We start from the raw sequence: 20,992 nt of genomic DNA on the forward strand, positions 1-20,992 counted from the left end.
GGCAGGGTTGATGAATCCAGCTGGTCAAGTTGCGGGGCGTCAACTTTGCAGTATCGCGATCACACCACAGGGCCACAGGTGCTGCGCGGAGTTGGAGCTGGGAACCACGACATTGGTAACATGACGCTCTGGACTTGTGCTGAGGCGGGACTTTGGAGGCGCTGTGGCAGCATTGTGTCTGCAGTGTTATTTGAGGTTGTTGCACTCAGCGGGGACCACGGCTCCAGTGCAGGGAACGGCACGGAGTCGGACAACCACACCAGTTTCGAAGTCGTCCTGGAGTCGATGTGCTTGGTTTCTTCTTGTTTGCACCAGAACTCACTCCCAAGTGCCCAGGCACTAGATTTGGCACCACTTGGCAAGTCAGGACTCTCAGAAAGAGAGCCCACATGCAGGCAGATAAAATCTTTGATGTCCCTAAGACTTCTTAAGAGGAGGAAAGCTCAGTCCAAACCATTGGAGAACCTTTGGAAGCAGGATGTAGAAAGCAAAGTCAAGTCTTTTCACTCCCAGGACAAAAGCAGCATGCAGCAGGTCAGCACAGCAAAGCAACAGGCAGAGTGGCAGTCCCTTCTACAGCATCCAGCTCCTCTGCCTGGCAGAATATCCTCAGTCCAGGAGGATTATAACTATGTGGTGTCAGTACTTATACCCATTTCTGTCTTTGAAGTAGGCAAACTTCAAAGAGAAGTCTTTGTAGTGCACAAGACCCTGCCCTTCCCTGCCTTGGCCCCAGACACACTGCAGGGGGTTGGAGACAGGCTCAGTCCTATTTAGGTGCAGCTGCTCTCACATCCCACCTCTTTAGCTCAGAAAGACCCTTCGCCCTAGTGGTGGGCCATCGGGATATGCAGGGCACACCTCAGCTCTCTTTGTGTGACTGTCACACAAACAACCCAACTGCCATCCTGAAATAAACGTGTATTCAGCAGACAGGCAGTGGCACAGAATGGTTAAGCAAGAAAATGCCCACTTTCTAAAAATAGCATTTTCAAAGTTACAGTTCAAAAACCAACTTTATCAAAATATGTATTTTTAAATGGTGAGTTCAGAGACCCCAAACTTAATTTCTCTATCTGCTCCCAGTGGGAAAATACACTTAAAAGATATTTCAAAGCAATCCCTATGTTACCCTATGGGAGAAATAGGCCTTGCAATTGTGAAAAACGAATTTAGCAGTATTTCACTATCATGACATGTAAAACACACCAGTACATGTCCTACCTTTTAAATACACTGCATTCTGCCCAGAGGGCTGCCTTGGGCCTACTTCAGAGGTTACTTACCTGTAGTAAAAGGGAAGGTTTGGGCCTGACAAGTGAGTGCACTTGCCAGGTCGAAATGGCAGTTTAAAACTGCACACACAAACACTGCAGTTGCAGGTTGGAGACATACTTACCGGGCACACACATTCAGTGCTGCAGGCCCACTAGTAGCATTCGATTTACAGGCCCTAGTCACACAAAGTGCACTTTACTAGGGGCTTCCTAGTAAATCAGATATGCCACTCATGGAGAAACCAATAGTAATACATTTTGGACAGGGAGCCTATGCACTTTAGCACTGGTTAGCAGTGGTAAAGTGCCCAGAGTCCTACAGCTAACCAAAACAGGTCAGACAAAATAGGAGGAAGAAGGCCAAAGTTTGGGGATAACTCTGCAAAAAGGACCAGGCCCAACACACAAAATAAGTCAACCAAGCAAATGTTTTGAATCTAATAGTCTGTGCTGTATACAGGGAAGCTACTTACAAGGAGCTGGAGAGCTACTAGTACCTCACGAGCTACTCTTTGGAGAAGCCTTATTTAGAGGCTAGATGCCCACAGTTAGAAAGCTTGTTGATGAGTCTGTACGTCAGGGAGGAGAAACCAACCAAGTTTACTCATCACTAATTTCAGTTTTTACTTTTTGCTTTGTATGTCTGCAAAAGTGAGGGGATTCTCTCTTGTACCCAGGTCTTTGACCAGTATTATCCCTCTTTCTACTCATTCTAACTAGATAAGTGCTATACCAGTTTATTGTGATGTCACGATTATGCCAAAGCGAGGTACAATAGGAGTTACTCATTCTGTACTCCAGCTTACGGTCTAGTTTCTTGAGTGCAAGTACAGATGCTTTGTGAGTGTTCTACATTGATGTGCCTCATTGTTTGCGCTGCATGTTTGTTTTGTAAAACTCTCAGCAATGGAACTAAATATAGGTCCTTACCTCCCACTTCACCTAGGTGGACATACAAAACAAGAGCCCACTTGCCAGTTTCTGTATGTGGTCGTGCATCCACAAAATAAACTATATCCTAACAAAACCACGCATTAGGCAAGTTGACCTTGTCTTGTTTTATTCTAATTTCATTGTCAGGATGAAAGTGAAGAAGCTGCCCATGATTCTTGCTCTGCACTTAAAAAGGTTTAAGTACATGGACCAGCTCCACCGATATACCAAACTTTCCTACCGCGTGGTCTTCCCGCTGGAGCTCCGGCTTTTCAACACTTCAGGGGATGCCACGAACCCGGACCGAATGTATGACCTTGTGGCAGTGGTTGTTCACTGTGGCAGGTAAGCTCTATATGTGGCATCTCTCTCTCTGCCCTCTGTATCCTTATAGGCTGGATGGGGGAAGGAACATAGCAAAAGCAAGTTATTCGCTTCAGTGTGCTATTTTACAGCAGATCACCAGTTTGTGTAAATTGTGCGTCAAGATGGAGCTTTGCATCCTTGAACAGTATTACAAGATGTTGACCGATTTGCAGTTTCACAAACAATTGAGCAGAAGCCACAGCTTTGTAACTGGTGGGCTTTTAATCTAATTATGTCCTGTATTTTCTCTGGCAGTGGTCCAAACCGAGGACACTACATCACCATCGTAAAGAGTCACGGCTTCTGGCTGCTCTTTGATGACGACATTGTAGAGGTAGGTCAGTTCTTGCTGTAAGAATACAAATCAGACAACATCAGAGAATTAAACTCCTACCAGTTTCTAGGCACTTTGTCCTCACATTGTGTTGTTGTCTGAGGGGTGAAAGGAATGGGAAAGTGTTGATGTGGCACGAAAACTACTGCATGTGTTTACCTCCCCCGAGAGGACCTTTGTCAGGGCTGAGTGAAATGCCTGTACCATAGTTGTAACTCCATTTCTTTATGTCATATGTCAGGTTGACTCCTGCGTAACTCCACTGACTCGCATGTTAAATCTAACATGCTTGTCCGTAATGATGCATCTCTGGCCCAACGTGCCTGAATATGTTTGACTTTTAAGCTGCATGCATGGTTCTTCTCAAAGGAGCTCCAGTAACTTCTTGGCAGCATTTTTTGATGATAAGTAAACTAAAGTGTTCCTCTGTGGCCAGATGGACAGATAGTACAAGTAATTGCCCGAAAATAGCATTGGTCCTTGCAGATACCTCATCACATGCCCTTTTGTACACAGGCAGACACTGGGCAGTATTTCAATTGTAATAACTTGCTGCTCTAAATTAGGGATTAGGGCTACTGGGACTAATTAGTAGAGAGTGAATTGTTGCAGCAGCAAGCACTTCTTCATGTTACATTTTTTGTGTGTGATGCTCTTTTGGCCTTCCTCACGGTTGCAACTATGTAATGCTCAATGTGTAATGTGGGAGTTCTGCTTAAATGTTAGGCAGAGGGGTACATAAGTGGACATTTCAGAAGGTTGGGTACAATATTTTCCTGTGTGGTCTGGGAGTGTTTGATAGCCTCTCAGAAAATGGCAGGTGCATATGGTACCATGAAGAGAAGCAGCCGGGCTGAGACGTGCCACAGAACCAGGCGAGTTATGAAAAGCTAAGAGCGGTGCAACATGGCAAGCTGGGATCACCCTGACAACCATGGACAAATCAGAAAGAAGCTCTCAGGTGACGAGCTAAACATCCTAGAAGTCTTTGACCATGGGATGCAGGAAATCCTTTTGATATGTCTCAGAAGCCAAGACAGATACTGCTGATGGTATAAAAAGTTGTCAGTATAGTGGGAAATGCTCACTGTACCAAGGATGTCACCTGTAAGAGTTGAACCCGCCGTGCAAAGGAGAGGCTGACAGGCCATCTGCGAGATGCATCTCAGATAGGAGGTGGTTATCGCACATGCGTCTCCCCACAGCTATAGACCGGATTACCCAGGGGGCAAAGTATCGGAGGTGGTATAAGAAGAATCATCCGTAGATGCCTCAGCTGAAGATCAAATGACAGGGATATGGCCTATACATAAACGTACATCTTTTACAAATTAGCCTGTACAACTTGTAAGCAGCGGCTGACTTGTGTAATGGTCAGTGGAAATACAATACGATCTTTCCCCTACCCTGTGCAATGTACATTGCATGACGGGTCAGAAGTGGAAATGTAAATACATTTGAAAACACCATATGCAGCATCCAATGGGTGAAGCTGTGAGTAACATTTACTGCCAGCAGGTGGCACTGTACATGTGTGCCCTTCAGGTAGAGGTGGCTGTGTGTGTCTAATTGTAGCGAGCTCCAAGCTCAGGTGTCTTGTGGCTTTGTTTCTGCACACAGTACATGTACATATGACGTATGCTTGACTGTCACCTGTTACCTTTCACTGGTGTGTTGCAAGAAAATGACACCTCTATCTACATTCCATAGATGATGGTCATGATTTATGCAGTCCACCACCCCTCCACTAGCAGGGGTTTTCAGTATCTGACATGCGGTAGAGGGCATATACCTTAAGAGTGGCATCCTCACACAGAGGAAGGCAGCATTGCTGCCCTATGGAGACCATCACACCACTTCTTCTGCAGAATAGTTCAGGGAATTTGAAACTTTCATGTTGATGGTACAATAAAAGCATTTTGGCCTATCAGTATCCTTGCCCTGATTAGCCTGATTAGGGAGTCCTAGACCAGGCTTTCACCTGTGTCTTTGTTTTTCTAAGGGGTGATTTAGATTGTTTACAAGGTCAGGAAAGTAATCACTGGATGCTTCTTGGCTAACGAGAAGAATGCCAAGTCATAGCACTCAAGCATCTCGCACGTTCAGTTGCGTATTGGATCAACTAGTGACCATTGCTTTAATGTTGTCATTGTAAAGTCAACCTCTGCTTGGTTTGGTGTAGTGGATTTGTGCACCAGAGCAATATTAGACTGAAGATACCTACAAGAGAGAGAGGGTCCCAGCACCCATCCTGGAGCGTGAAAAGTCTTCCACCCATAGCACTGTGCCCATCGCCAAAGCAGCTGCTGCAAACCCATTTGCTATTCGTAGCAGGGGTGGGAAATATTTAAGGTGGGGCATATGCACAGACCTAAAGCGATCCGTCAGGCAGACGAAGGAGAAGACTATAGGTGTCATTCTATGTTTTGTCCTACAATCTGTCTTTTGGTCAACATTCACTTACATTCTTATCACGTAGGATGTTGTAGTCTTAGACCATCATCCAGTCCAGTTATGTGAGCAAAAGACGTGGAAGATCATTTTCTGCCCACTTAGGGCCTGATGCACAACTCGCCGGGCAGGGTACTCCGTCACAATGGTAACAGATATCCGGTCCGCTAGAATCGAAATCTCCTAGGACACAATGGGATTTAGATGTCGGCGGACGATATATTCTTCACCGTTGTAACAAAGTAACCTATCCGCCGAGTTCTAGATCAGGCTCTTAATGTCTTCATTTAAACGTGATATGTGACTTAGCTCAAAAGTAGTTGTTACTGCTGACCTATGATGCCTCCTGTCCATAGCTCCTAAGTCCAGCCTATAAAACGTCAGTGAGGGAGACACTGTAACACCTGTCACTGCTCTTGAACTTCTGCGTATAGACCTCCTCCTAGCGGCTGTGTAGTGCAGCATGGCACAACCTCCTCTGATTGCGCAGAACATTACCAGTCATACTACAGTCCATCTCAACCTTATGTAGGCGTCTGAAGCATTCACACCCCTTGTCTGCCAGTGTGCTGCAATATGTATGTTGTCTTGATGTGGTGTGGTTGAGATAGTGATACCCATATTATATGTGGTGAAATGGCTGTGCGCTTTGAGGCACTCGGCCTGCTATAGTTACTGTTGATTAGTGGCATGAATACCGCAGCAGGTTTGGGAACCTGAGATGATCTGCTATGATCAAAATCATATCTTAGACATTCATACTTTAATTGAGCTAGTTGAAATGGTGGATGATGGCAGCATGGGGGGTGGCAGGAGTTACTGCTAACACAGTTCCACTGTGCAGCGGCATCTCGGGAAGGCTTCCAAAGCCTCATTGCGCTGTGATCTTCAAGCCAGACAGCCAAGAACAAGGGCGGCCATGCAGAGGTTGGCAACCCAGAATGACTTTGAGGCTATGTCATTGGGCAGTACACGACACAAATAACATTGATCGCTGGAGTAAGTATCAGTAGGCAGACTTGTGGATAGGTAAGAAGGGGAGAGGTGGGGTTGAAGGAGAAAGTATATGGGAATTTGTAAGCCCCAAACCTATATGAAAAGCGATGGAGCACTGCACAAAGTTTGGGGCAGAGTGCATGAGTGACAAGTTGGTGACATCATCCAGAGGGTTATCTATGGGTGAGGGGGTACGAAGGATGTGGGGTTCAGTTCTTGCTGTAGCAGCCAGGTTGAGGGAGCTCCTGCACATGGTTAGAGAGGGAGTTTCAGACCCTACAAGTGTGGCAGGAGAAGCTATGCCAATTGCTTTTGTTGTGTGTTTGTGCAGAGTTTAGATTTCATTGGTTGGACACTTGATTCTCTGTTAAGACATTCTGAAACTGAGTTAGTAATTGCAAGTGAAGGTCCTGCGTAGATTGTAGCTTTGAACCTGAATTCAAAACACATCTCTTACTGAACTTTCACCTCCCAAAAGTATCAACATATACAAAAGAGTCTCAGGAAAACATAAGTGCTATGGGAAACATTCTCTACAGTAAAGCAGATGTTTGCAAAACGAGAATATTATCATAATGTGACTAATGCAGGTGGGGCCGAAGTGGTAGTGGTAATAATTTAAGTCACAAAAACCAGTGTGTCACATATTTAAAAACGAAAGCCATTTCATTTTTCAGAACGTTTAATATTTTTGAATTGAAATATACATTTTAAGACAATTTACATAAACACAGTTTGTTTGTACACAATCTGTGATAAACTCCTTTTGTTGTAAAACAATGTTAGTCCTGCTGGTAGATGGGGCCCTCTTGGTGTCATCCTGCAATACGTACTGCAGATCAACTTGGTAAAGGTGCCAAGAAATCAGAATACATCAGTCCCATTATGAAGATTGACCAATAGATCCCTCCCGATGCCACAGTCTACTTTAAAATGGCATCCATCACCCAGAAAACCTTCCTGTTAGGCTTCCCCCAGCTATTCGGAAGAGAAATCCTCATCACAGGAGCGAAAAACAGGCCAAATGAAAAATCTGGAATAATCGTGGAAATCCAAAGTAAGTACATCCACGATTTTAAACTATACCTTTAAACAAGATTGGAGCAGTCTGCCTAAAGATCGTACAATTATTCCCAACCTCGTCTCTTGTAGAAAGAGCCTGAAAGCCAATTCAGTCAGCTCATATCAGTGTGACTGTTACCTTCACCCTGTTGACTTTACCTGTAGCTCCTTATTGGATGTTATTATTATTTTAAAAAAATATATGTTTTATTAATATTTTATTCATGATATGATGACAACGGCAAGTCTAAGCATAGCAGTGTGTCTCAGCAAGACATATACAGGATATCAGAACGAGTGTGGCAGTACGGCTGTCGACTCTCATCCTTTCATGGATCAGTGTGGACAAACACATGAACAATTAACTGAAACCTTTGAAAATGTGGAGTCTGCTTAGGGTGGGGGGTATGTCGTGATGCTTAGTGCGTGTTGGGTGGGGAGGGGGCAGTCTCTAGTGGAGGTCACTCAGCTGAGGTGTTGCAGAGATGGGATGCGTCGTCACTCGATGCAAGAGAGGGTGTCCTTGTGCGGGCAGCGGTGGTGATTGCTTGGGATATTGAAGCCTGGGCCCTTTGTCGACCCTGATAGGGTGTTTATGGGGTAGAAAGAGTCACGTCAAGCCATCACGCCTTGGGAGAATAAGTCCACGAGTATGTGTGCGTTTGAGCCTCTCTGCTGGGCATTGTGGTGTGGCTCAAGGTGGATGCACATACTTTTTAGCTTCTACAAGTAGTAAGGTTTCTCTGCACCAGTTCGTGAGTCCCCTCCCCCACCGCATGCAGAGCAACCTGAATGCTGGCCTCCGCTCGCGTCCATGTCAGCAGTGTGGTCGACCAGTAGTGAAGATCGGGAGGGACGGGCGCCTTCCACGCCATTGCTATCTGCCTTTTAAATAGAACAAAAGCAAGGTCAATGAACCTATGAAGGTGTCTATCGCCTTTCTCTTGGGGACGTAGTCCCAGTAAACAGGATTCACGTGTGGGTTCAAGAGAATGACCTGCGAGTTCAGCCACCATAGCAGTGACCGCTTGCCAGAACGGGCATAGCACCGGGCAGATCCATACCATGTGGTAAAATCCAGCGTCTTAACAGGTTACACCGAGGACTCTCTGGAGACAGGGTGGGATAAATGTCCTTGATTAGTTGAGGGGGAAAGACAAGCCTGATGCACATAGTTAAATTGTGTGAAACAGAATCTAGTCTTGAGTGTTACGTCCTTCACCAGTTGGAGTGCCCCGGATCACGTTTTATCCGTCTGTGGCAACATACCGTCCCATCTGGCATGCACTTCTACTGAGTGCTCCAGTGAGGTTGAGTTGAGGGACGTGTAGAGGGTAGTGATTGCATGACTTGTGACATCATAAGTCAGGAGCACATGCATTGTGGCAGATGTGAGAGACTCACCAGTGCTCCATGTGGTGCACAGTGCATGTTGTATCGGATGAAATGATAAAACCGCCCAGCTCCTGTTCAGTAAGTGTCCATGATGTCTTTAAAGGACATAATGGAGCCCTTGTGGTAGAGTTCTCCCAGTTGGTTGACTGCTCCTTCCCTCCAGCTAGCCGCGTCGCACCTTTGCATCACGTCACAAAGTCATGGCAAGTCCCAGATCACTACGGCCGGTGAATATGGGGAGTAAGACCCTTTGCCATGCATGAATCTGCGCCAGCAAGTGCGGGCCACAATCATGTGGCATGTTTCCCAACGAGGACGGATATTTGGGTCAGACAGCCATGTACAGATGCTCAGCTTGCCTAAGGCTGCACGGTTGGGTGCCAATTCAGGACATGTGGGCATGCGTAACCCGGCCACTGTAGCTGCGCCACCACATAATATAGCACAAATTTGGGCACACCAAGACCACACTCATTCAGCGGCTGCTGCAGGGTGGCAAGCGCAAAACGCCAGCACCCATCACCTCATATCAGTTCAAGCAATAAACCGTGCAGATCTCAGAAAAATCTCCTGTGAAGCACTATTGGGAGTGCATTGAAAAAGTAGAGTAGTCACAGGAGTACCAGCATCTTGGAGATCCAGAGGGAAGCGATTTGCAGAAAGGCAAGGACCGACAGATAGGACCTACAGCCTTATTTAAATTGCTCTCTTTGATGTATTTCTCCAAATGATAGATCCGGACTCCCAGGTACTTATATTATCACAGCACCACTGACGGCGAGTCCTAAGGGTGTCAGTCCTATTCAGAGCAGAGGGAACAGGCAGGATGTAGGCCAATTCAATGGGAGCCCTGAGATGTCTCCAAAATCGTCCAACCAACGCATGAAGCTTGGGAGGGCGGACCCTACATTGCACAAGTAAACCAAGACATCAGCCGCATACAATGAAATGATGTGATCAACCCCCAGCTCACCCCATTCATGTGCCAATTGGCGAAGATGGTGGGCCAGAAGCTTCATGGCAATGGCAAAAATAAGATGGGAGAGTGAGCAGCCTTGTCTGGTGTCCGTTTGTATAGTGAAGCTGTTGGATATCAACTGGCCAGTCTTAACCTGCGGCGATGGGCTGTCATACAGTGTGGATCCATCCAAAAAAAACAGGGCAAAACCCCATGGAGTCAAGGGTGAGAAGGAGGAAATCTCAGCTCAAGGTGTTAAACGACTTCTCAATGTCTAATGACACAGCCACCCGACCAAAGGCATCGCCGGAAGTGCCATGGACTAGGTGTAGTCAACAGCGGATATTGATGAAAGTACTTCACACTGGTCTGAATCCTGATTGGTTGACATGCACAAGAGCATTGGGGAGCAGCGATTCTCTAGTACTCTGCCCAAGATCTTACAGTTGAGGCTCAGTAATGAGAGAGGACAATAAGAATGGGCAACCAATGGTTCTCTGCCCAGTTTAGAAAGGACCACGATCAGGGCCTCACGGAGCGAGACTGGAAAGCATCCCATCGTTTTGACATCACGAAACATTTCCATTATGTGTTGAGTGGTTTGGCTGGCAAAAGTGGCGTAATACTCAATCGGCAGTCTATGGGGGCCCAGCGTCTTGTTCAGGGCATTTTGTGAGATGGCTGGCCATATTTCCTCCAGCTGCAGGGACTTGTCCAATTCATTCCGCTGTAGCGGGTTCAATTTGGCCATCAGTAAATCACAGAAGAAACCATGCACGCACTCTGGTGCTGTGTGGGGTCCATTGCAACATGCAAGCCCTGATAGTATTCATGAAAAGCAGCATTGATGGCTGGCTGCGAAGTAACTATTGTGCCATCGTCTAGACAGAGCACCCCGATCGGGGCACCCTGTGCTCCTCCCTCACGAGCCACACCAACAGCTTCTCCGATCGGTCCCCCTCAGCATGTAGCTGGGCCATACATCATCAGTAGTCATGTTTCCCTAGGGGGGCTTTGGCTTCGACCTGCTGCTTATGCAGCTGCTGGAGTTACTCATCCGTCACGGTGCAATCAGCCACCCCATTCCTCCAGAGGTCTCAGCTCCTGCTCAACGGCTACTAGTTCACTCAACAAGCAACAGTGTAACCCCCAGGAGGCCTCCAAGCAGTGGCCATGCTCAACAACTTAGTGTGCATCTCACTTTAAGGTCCGGGATGAGGCAGTGCTCTTGTTGAGTTCGAAGTATTGTGTGATGCACTGTGCTAGCTCTTCTTGAATTGGGGTTTCAGAGAGAGCCTTCGTTTGCAACCGGCAAGTGGGTATGGTGGGTCGTTGTGTACCCCACTTCACGGTGACCAATGGTGGGCAATGGTCTGAGAGGGTTCGTGCCAAGTTCTCTGACTGAGTTATCAGGGGGCCCAGGTGTTCGATGCAGAGGAAAAGGTTGATCCTAGTGCAACTTGTGTACCGGATAATAGAAGGAGTATTCTCAGTGTGTTTAGTGCCCGAGCCTCCAAGTGTCATGTAAGCATCGGTGTGGGGTTCAGGTGTGAAAGTGTTGTAACGAAGAGGGAAGAGCGGTCAAGATCAACATCAGGCACACAATTGAAATCACCCCCCATCCCCGTATCCCCCAGTACAGGGGGTTCAGAAAGAGCGCTGGGGTTAGCGTGTCCATGAATCCCGACTGGTTTTCGTTGGGGGAATAAACCGCCACCAGCATGGGGGTAGCCCCGCCAATTTGACCCTCCAGAATCACAAAGCACCCCTCTGTGTCTACCCTGGGAGCGTCTAAAACAAATGGGACCCCTGGAGCAATCCAAATGAGTACCCCACAAGCGTAAGCTGACGTGGATGTGCCGTACACCTGCCCCCTGCATTTTGGTGCAGTGAGATGAGTTTCTTGGAGCATGGCTTCAGCTGTTATTGTTACAGTTTATGTAGCACTTGCTTTGCAGTTGTTGTATTTCTTTTACTTCGTTGCCCATGTGGCTGTTCAGTACTAGAAAATATCCCTAAAAAATACTTAAATAGATATTGCTTTGTGATAAATTAAAGGCAGTCATTGAAAACATAGCAGTTGGAGTGAATTTAGTGACCAGGCTGTGAGGTTGTGCAGCAAATGAGACGTACACTCAAAAATCCCACACCTTCAAGCTTTTTCTGGTGACATCTAGAGTGACTTAGCAAAGATATGTTGGTGTTCACTTTAAGAAGGCTCTGAGCTGATACATTTCTTTACATGCGTTTTAATAAATCAAAAACGATATTGGCAGCCCCCACCCCTAATCCTTCAGTCCATGTGCAACATTCATTCACAGCCCTTTAAAAGCCCTTGATGACTCAGTCAAGGCAAAAGGAAGGTTGTCAGGATGTGATCGCCTTGCTCAGCAACAACATCCTTCGTGCCTACCGCGTCATCCCGCTCTTATTTATTTTCTGATGGTCTCATACATTCACCTCGACAGGGAAAGGGAGATAATCACATGTTCCTGCCTTGCTCTGGGACCGGTCACTCAGCACCTCCCGCTTCACTTCCCACTGAGGACGTGTTAAGATGCTGTCGGGTGGAAATGAAAGGAAGGTTGTTGGGGAGCGTTTGTCTCCATCTCCTCTTCCTGTCCCACCATTCTGAAGGGGATGGAAACCGGTTCGGCTTGTGATTGGTCAATCCTCAACAGGGACCCCATGCTGTGCAGTTCAGGGCTCTGCCCATTGAACAAAATGATCTGGGTCCACCTCTCCCCTCCACTTCTCTTTTGGTCAGCACTTCTCCATTCTTACACACCTCTGTCTTTTGGGTTCCTCTCCTAGGACCTTTCCATCGGGTAAAGCGTAGCCGGGTCACAGTGCTGTCATGGTCGGTTTTGTGGCTATATGAAGGATAAGGGAGTCCTGGGGTCCACCACAGATATCCACTAACTGATGATATCTATCCGGTACCAAGTGGGAGCGGTCCCTGCGGTGGTGTATGTTTGAGGGCGGTGCTGGCTGATAACCCTCTGACCTTGGTTTATACACCCCACAGCTGCTGCGATACCCCTTTCAGCAGCTTGAGCTAAGCACCGCTCCAGCTCTCGGCATTGCATCTTTCAGGATTACATCAAGTATCGCTTTGTGCTGTTTTGCAAAGCATGTGCAAGTCTGTGTCCTTGCTGTTTACCGGGACTGATAAAGGGTTCTTGTGGATATTGGCTTAGGGTGATTTAGGTAAACATCACCACTGGTGCATGCATTTTTTCTACCATCAGAGGCGTCTTGCACTATTTTTTAAGCTGGAGTGACAGTGGCCTGCCAATTCCAGTTGGGTGTCCTGTATAGCTCAGACACAGGGACAGGCAGTGTGGCCTTGCATGGTAGTGGCCTACCCCTTCAGGAGGTCTGGCCACTATGGCCTGTTAAATTTCAAATGTTGTCTAAAGAGCACAGTGATCAGGTGAAGTTAGTGATTTGTACTTTCCACATTCTTGGTCTTGGTATCAATAGTGTTGTGTGTGTGTGTGTGTGTGTGTTGTTTCTGGAACGGGCCTGCAGATTGTATGGTTGGACAAAAGACATCAAGAGGTGATCTTCAGCAGGTGCACTTGTCCATTGCTACACAGCTCCCTCTGCGGAGAACAGACTGACACATATTTTATTACATCATTCACTAGAAAGCAAGAGGTTCTTCAGAGCAGCTTTTGTGTTGACTTGTTTTCTCAGGGTTGAAGCACATTCAGATAGTTGTTTTTCTGTTTATTTGATATTCCCTAAAAATCAGTCACCCGACGGCAGTCCTGCCCAAGCTATTGCTTAATAGCTTAAAAGGCGATAATGACCTAAAACTGAATGCCCGAAAGATGGAAGTTATAATTTCAGGTGGAACGAATGAGCAGTGGACTCCTGACGTCTGACCAGCCCTCCGCTTGAACGTCTAGGCAGTTGAAACAGTCTGACATCTCCAGTTCATCGTTAGCAAAGACCTCTCAATCATCCATCACATGAGTGTGATTTCAAACGCGTGGGCTCTTCATTAGTATTCTAAAGGAGCATCCGTAACAGCAATAGTCAAAATCCCTAGCCTGGTCTTCTAAAAAATGTGTTAGCAGAGTGGCATTCAAAAAATATGTGGCAAGATATCTGGTGAGGGCCTCAAGAACTACAGGTCAGACGCAGGGTGGATTTTACATCGCGGTGCATCATGTACTGAGCATTATTTTCCTTTATTTCAGAGAATTTTGTACAAAGATGCACCCAAGATTCCCATGTTCCCATTGTTGTTTTCTCAAAAGTGATACAGGACCATCACTTTTGCTGTGAGCGAAGACCTTTGTCAGTGGTGGCATTCAAACTCTGGAATTTCTTGCCTATTCAGTACGTAGGGCAACATCTGGTGCTTCCCCTGGTCTTTGGTTTATCTCAGTGTTCTTTTCTCTTAGCATCAATAAACAGCAGTGCCCCACTTTAGAAACAATATCTACATTAAATTGTGTTTCTCCATACTCTGATTGGACAGGCCAAGTCACTCTAACGAATAGCTTGCCTCAAGGCAGCTTTGGATCTCCATGTGTGTGTGTTCAGTTTCAGCCTCTACGCAGACCCAGGATTGGCACATCCTATTCTGCTCCATTAAACTGTAACCCACCAAGTGGCCTACGAGATGCAGGCATGTGCAGCTGCAGAACACAGAAGACGTGGAAGACACCATCACATCCGTAGCTTGCACTGGCTTGGCATGAACCTGCATCTCCTGCAGCCATACACACCGCTTGGTGTATAATTAAGTTCCATTGGACGCTTACCAGAAGAATTAGAGGTGACACGCGGAACTGAAGAGAGTGCACTTGTTTTTTGTTCCGCGAAATAAATAGAAAGTTAAGGAAGAATCTGCCCAACAGAAGTGGTGAAAACAAAACAGCAAAACAAGTTCAAAATAGCTGGGACAGAAAATAAGAATAGCAGTTTTGAGTGTGTGAGGGCAACTGATGATGGGGTGTTTGTCTCGCGCGCGAGCGGTGGGTTGGATGAACCCAGAAGACCTCCTCGCCCCATAATATATCATTGTCTGTTTCTTACGGATCCTCAAATCTCTGCAGGTGGTTGCTTGAGAAAAGGTTGTAGTTATGTTATATGCAGGAACAGAAATGAAATTATTTCCTTGAATTATATCAGGGAGTACTATGAAGTGAATTACATAGTTATTCACATTTGCTTTGCCATTTTTAATTTCCTCTTTGTCACAGCTCTCACCAAAATAGAACAAAGCAGGGGCTTGTGTTTAAAAAAAACAAAATTTAAGACCCCTAATGGAGATGTATCAAAAGACGCTTTACCAGGGAACCGTCCTGTTTGTACCCCCATAGAGATAGGAAGGACAGATGTTCCATGAAACAGCTGCAAGGAAATACCTTGTTTCTTTTAACTTAACATGCCCTTGCCTCGTTACACCGCTGGACTGGCAGTAATAAGAGAGAGAGCTGCGCAGCCTCAGGGTATTTGGTTAAATATAGATGTTAAGCAAGTAGATGACATTGTTGGGGTGAGGAAAGCACTAATTTGTGCGTGAGTTTAGCCCTGTGACATACAAAGTATTAGAATGGAGTGCTGCTTAGATGAATCCCCATTAATTGTGATGAATTCAGAAGCCCCCAATCTACCACTTTTGTACTTGGCAAGATTTAGTTTTATAATTCTGTGTGTTTTTGCACTCTAACATTTTTCATTTGTTTTAAAATTACTGTTTTACTGTTCATGAGTACCGTTGACATTTTAGGTGCACTTTTCGTTTTATCAGTAATGCAGAGGGGGAAATGTTTCTGACCTCAAATTGGCCAGGAGCCTGCTGGAGCTGCTGCTGATAAATAATTCAATCTCCTTTTTAAATGCGTTGGCTCTGTTTACAGGTTATAGCCAGGTTGAGATGTCTGTCTTTTGGTCTTAAAGAAAAAGGCTCTAGCATTGAATACCATAAATAAATACAGAAGGATTCTATGTGCAATGGTTTGCTACAACAGCCCCGAGCTACCACTACCAACACTGGTCAGTCTGCCACTGATCAGAACTTCACCAGAACTATTTACGCTTCAGCAGAATGTGGAATCATATCACATACAACGAAATGTGCAAGCAAGCACTACACACATCATCTTTCTGAAATAACTAAGAACAGTTCTTTACAGTACATACTTTTTAGAGATCATCCAACCATCCTTATTGCTCTTTGAGACTCCTTGGCATCCGATCACCAAGGTTCATACCTGTACCACATCTCCTCTCCATTCCTTCCTCACTCCCTCTAGCATCATTTCTCAGCCTTCCCCACTCACCACATTTGATTTCCCTTCTCCCTTATTTAAACCTCCTGATCCCATTCTCCAGCTTCCTAACATTCTCAACCCTTTTGTCATCAGCACACATTCAACATCAACCCCATGGACACCAAAAAGTATTATGTACAAACCTGTCAAACACTTTAGTTCTTCTGGTAGTCAGCGTTACACAGTGTAGAGCGGCTGCTCTAACAATCCATTGGCACTAGGATTATAGCATGATATCACTGTGCAATACCTAATTTGTGCAAAGCATTTTATATTGTATCTTCCTTCAGCTGTGCTCACTTCTCACTCACCAACATCTTTCTCCTGAGAAATACTATATTGAAGCAACTTACTACAGACTTTGTGCCCCTCCTCTCACAACTTCTAAATCACGCCAACATGAACATGTCAATCAGTACTAAAATGTACTTCTTCTCAAAGCTGCTTGTCCTGACAAGTCCTGATAGATCCAGAGCTAACATTCACCACGACATTCTCAGACATTTTGAAGGGCTATAGTTTTGTGGCTCTATCTCCACATCCATCCCCGATAACCAAAACATCATCTTAAACCTACTTTTATTGGGACATGACCTTCCTGGTTTATCCTAGCAATGTTTTGCTGTAATATTGGCGATGGAAAACATTTCCCTCTCCTTAATAAAAGATCACCCTTAGGTAATTCATCTCTTACTCCAAAAAAGCCTTTTATTCAGTTTCAAGTCGTTCCCTTCTTGGTCACTCATGCCATAAATACCCTCTTATCCTGTATAGCACTCCATCTTCATCTTCGTTTTTTTCCCATTTATCTTTCAGAATTACTTTTTCTTGTTTAAAAAAAAAAAAGGAAAATGTGCCACTATGTTCTTATCTGTTGGCACAGAGGACTTAATGCATGTAACCCTGTAGACATAAGGATAGAACAGCTATACTCGGTGGTGTGCACAACACTCTCTCTGTGATAAGTAGTTTGGTTAAAAGCTTAAAGGCACTTCTTATTGTGAAATCTCTTTCCCACCCAGACTGCTGGGAATATTCCCTTGCCCAAACACTCACCAGTTTCACACTTGTTACTGAATACATTTATTTTGCAGGGATAGCGATCATGGCACAAAAGCTATGACTTCTGTTTTCTGCGCATTCCCTTTGTCTAATACAGCAGCTACAAGTTGTAAAAAAGTGGAGGGGGGCAGGGATTAGTGGCCGATTTGGGGGGAACTTAGTGTATAGCTTCTTTAATACCCCTGAATGAAGATTAGCACTCCTTAGACTACACAAATTTAGTTTTACCTTACAGCAACTTCCTCATATGAGCTGGCCTATCGGCAAACTTCAACAAATACTTTTGAGTAAAACTCAGAAAGACCAAGGAATGATCTGAGACCATCCTTGTTCTGTGGAGCCGGTGCATTCTTCAAGGCCTTGACCAGTCAAGCTTTTGAGCTAAAATTCCCACTTTGCTGATTTCTTGACCTAACTGTGTCTCTCTATTTTCCACAAGGTAAGATGTAGTTTTTTAGAATGTGGTCAGAACTATTTTCAGTCATTCTTTTTGCTCCTTCTTTGCTTCCGTTGTCAAAAAGTAATCTTTCAATCCGTATTCCTTTGAGCAGTTCATGCATCAGTCTATGGCATGCAGATGCCAGAACAAATGGCATTCGCCTTAAGTATAAGCATCTGATAGAGGCTTCTAGTTGCAGATTCCTTACCTTAGAATTTCTCCCAGGCGTCAGACTCGATCCAGAGAATTTTTTCTTTGAGCAGTACCCCTGTATGTGGCATCAGTTTAATACGCGGGCATCGTGGTTGCCGCAATGACATCGCGGTCGTATATAGGCACCACCCCGGCGCGCTGAGGTCATTTTTTTTCTTTCTGCGCCAGCCTACGCGCAGATACGGAGAAGCGCTACCCCAGTCATTTTTTGACTACAACATTTTGTCAAATTTGTTTTTGACAAGTTTTGGTTTGCGTCGAGGGATGTCCCGTAAGTCCGGATTTAAACCCTGCGCCTCCTTTCACCACATGATGTCGGTGACGGATCCGCACCTCGTGTGCCTCTGGTGTTTGGAGCACAACCACAACCCAAAGTCTTGCTCCGAGTGTCGGCCATGCACCCGAAAGCTTTGGGGGAGCGGTCCCTGAAGCTCATGGCAGCCCGACACTCGACTCTGCGTCGTTCCTGGTCCTGTTCGAGAGGAAGGTCAGGAGACCGGTTGCAGAGGCACCACCATTCATCTTTGTCCAAGTCAGCTGGACATTCGGGTAAGAAGAAGTCGAAGAAAGCAAAACGTTCTTCGACTTCGCCCCGTCGCTTGTACAATGCAACGCGGGAAGATCGTCGATGGTCTAGGCCTCCGTCTACGGAGCCGCATTCTGGGTCCGCTCTGCACCTCCCCGAATTTCAGGGAGCCGGTGCTACCCCTGCCCAACTTCGAGAGTTCTATGAGGCCATGTGCCTCATATTTGGGCAGTCCGATCCACCCTCCGCGCCTTCGGGCCCTGGAGAGTCAGTGAGGGCCCCCTCAGGTTCCAAGTCGGCAACTTCGGTCCCGACTCCGGAGGGCACCTCAGGATGCTCTTCTGGATCCGTCCCGACGCCAATCATGCCAATGCGACCTTCCCCGCCATCAGGTCAGACGTCCACGTTCCCGGCACCTATTGGGCCCACAATTGACGTCGACCCTATACTTATTCCCGATGACCCGGAGCCGGAACGACGTCGCTCAACGCTGATTGATTTCCATGGGCTCTGCTTTGCCCAGGATTGATCCGAAAGCCTATTACTATGGGTATGGATACGGGGATAGTGTAAAGGGGTCACTGGACCCTTTTTAGAAGACCAGCTTGAGCCTGAACTGGACTGGGTATAGGATTTGGGTGATGCTAGTTGGTTGGACACCTCCCCTGACACTGGCATGTTTTCTCCCCGGACCGTGGCTACGGTGGAGGAAGCGTCATATTCTATGGTAATGACGAGGGCTGATGAGGTTTTGAACCTCGAGTCATCTTCTGTGGAGGTCAGGCCTAATCTCCTGACCGAAGTGCTTCAGCCTGGGGCCTCCAATTCGGGAACCCCTTCTTCCCTTCAATGAAGCACTTACGGACATCCTACTGGGAACCTGGTCCAAACCCAGCACAGGGGCTCTGGTGAATAGGACGATTGCCCGCCACCATCGGCCGGCGCCAAATGACCCAAATTTCCTTACCCAACATCCTACGCCTGAGAGCCTTGTCATCCAGGCTTTATCATCCTCTGGCGCATTCCCTACTGCTCCCCGGACAGGGAATCAAAGACTGGACAATTAGGGAAGACGTTTATTTCTTCTGCCAGTTTAGCGCTGTGGCCCGTGAACACCGCATGCCTTTTGGGTCGCTATTCCCATACTCTCTAGGATACGGTCGTGCAAGTGCTTCCTCAAGTGACAGAAGAGGCCCGCAACGTTCTCTCCCAAGCCATAACAGATTTAAGAGACGCAGCCAAGTTCATGATACGCTGTGGATTGGATACAACCGACTCACTGGGCAGATTAGTTGCATTGACGGTAGCATTGAGACGCCACACCTGGTTGAGGACATCTGACTTTTTGGGGGATGTCCAGCACTCTTTGATGGACATGCCCTTTGAAGGCACTTGTCTCTTCGGAGACAAGGCAGACTCAACGCTCGAGCGCTTTAAGGATTCCCGGGCTACGGCTCGATCCCTTGGCCTTGCAGTTACTCCTCGCCCCCCTCAGCCTGCCTCTCGCTCCTTTAGTGGCTATGGATCGGGCACCCAACTGCGTCCATTTCCACTGGGCCACCGACCGGCGCATGCTGTACAGCCCCTGCACGGATGCAGGATCCAACGACCTCGTGGATCAGGGAGTCAACGGGCCACCCAGTCCACCCCCGCCCCCTCCTCTACCTCTTAACCTTGCTCGTCCATTGTGACATCCAGGACCAGTTGGCGGCAGGATTCGCCATCACCTGCCCCACTGGGAATCCATTACCACGGACATTTGGGTTTCCGAAGGGGCTTCTCCCTTTCCTTCAAGTCTTTTCCTCCAGCCATGCCACCATCATTCGATCATCTATCGGAGGATAATTTGGCACTTCTCCGTGAGGAAGTCAAGGCTCTCCTGGCCAAGGGAGCCATGGAGAGGGCCTGTGCCGGAAGGCGGTCATGGTTGCTATTCCCGCTACTTTCTGGGTCCAAAAAGGACAAGGGCCTTCTCCCTATCCTAGACCTCCGGTCCCTCAATCTCTTCCTCAAGAAGGAGAAGTTCAATATGTTAACCCTAGCTCAGGTCCTTTTTGCCCTGGACCCTGGAGACTGGATGGTAGCGTTGAACTTGCAGGACTTGATTCCAGCTTCCCGTCCTGCTGGCCCACAGACGTTACCTACGATTCGTGGTAGGTCACAAGCACTCTCAGTTCACTGTGCTCCCCTTTGGCCTTACCGGCGCCCCTCGGGTGTTCACAAAAGTGATGGTAGTGGTTGCAGCTCATCTGCACAGGTTAGGGGTCCCAGTCTTCCCCTACCTCGATGACTGGCTGTTGAAGGCAGACATGCCCCTGAAAGTTGTCTCCCACCTCCAGACTACGAGGAATCTTCTGCATTCGCTGGGGTTAACTATAAATGTGCCGAAGTCACACCTGACTCCCTCTCAAACGCTCCCTTTCATCTGAACTTTTCTGGACACAGTGCAGTTTTGGGCTTATCCTCCCGAAAAGCTAGTCCAGGATATTCCTGCTATGATACCGATGTTTCAGCCTCTATCCTGGATTTTGGTGAGAATGACTCTGAGGCTGCTGGGCCTCATCGCCTCCTGCATCCTGCTGGTCCAACATGCCAGATGGCATATGTGGGCTCTGCAGTGGGACCTGAAGTTCCAGTGGGCGTAGCATCAGGGGAATCTCTCCGACATGGTTCAGATCTCAGAG

The 20,992-nt window shown here is 46.9% G+C and overlaps 1 protein-coding gene across 1 annotated transcript in view; it reads left to right on the forward strand.

Annotated features, from left to right (window-relative positions):
- Window positions 1-20,992, forward strand: part of LOC138261648 (ubiquitin carboxyl-terminal hydrolase 12-like) — a 190,872-nt gene that overhangs the window by 149,827 nt on the left and 20,053 nt on the right. The window contains exons 7-8 of the mRNA XM_069210817.1: window positions 2,358-2,555; window positions 2,832-2,910. Coding sequence (XP_069066918.1) covers window positions 2,358-2,555; window positions 2,832-2,910 — 277 coding nt within the window. The remainder of the gene's footprint in view (window positions 1-2,357; window positions 2,556-2,831; window positions 2,911-20,992) is intronic.

Source organism: Pleurodeles waltl, chromosome 2_1 (assembly GCF_031143425.1).
Source record: "Pleurodeles waltl isolate 20211129_DDA chromosome 2_1, aPleWal1.hap1.20221129, whole genome shotgun sequence".
Lineage (NCBI taxonomy): Eukaryota > Metazoa > Chordata > Amphibia > Caudata > Salamandridae > Pleurodeles > Pleurodeles waltl.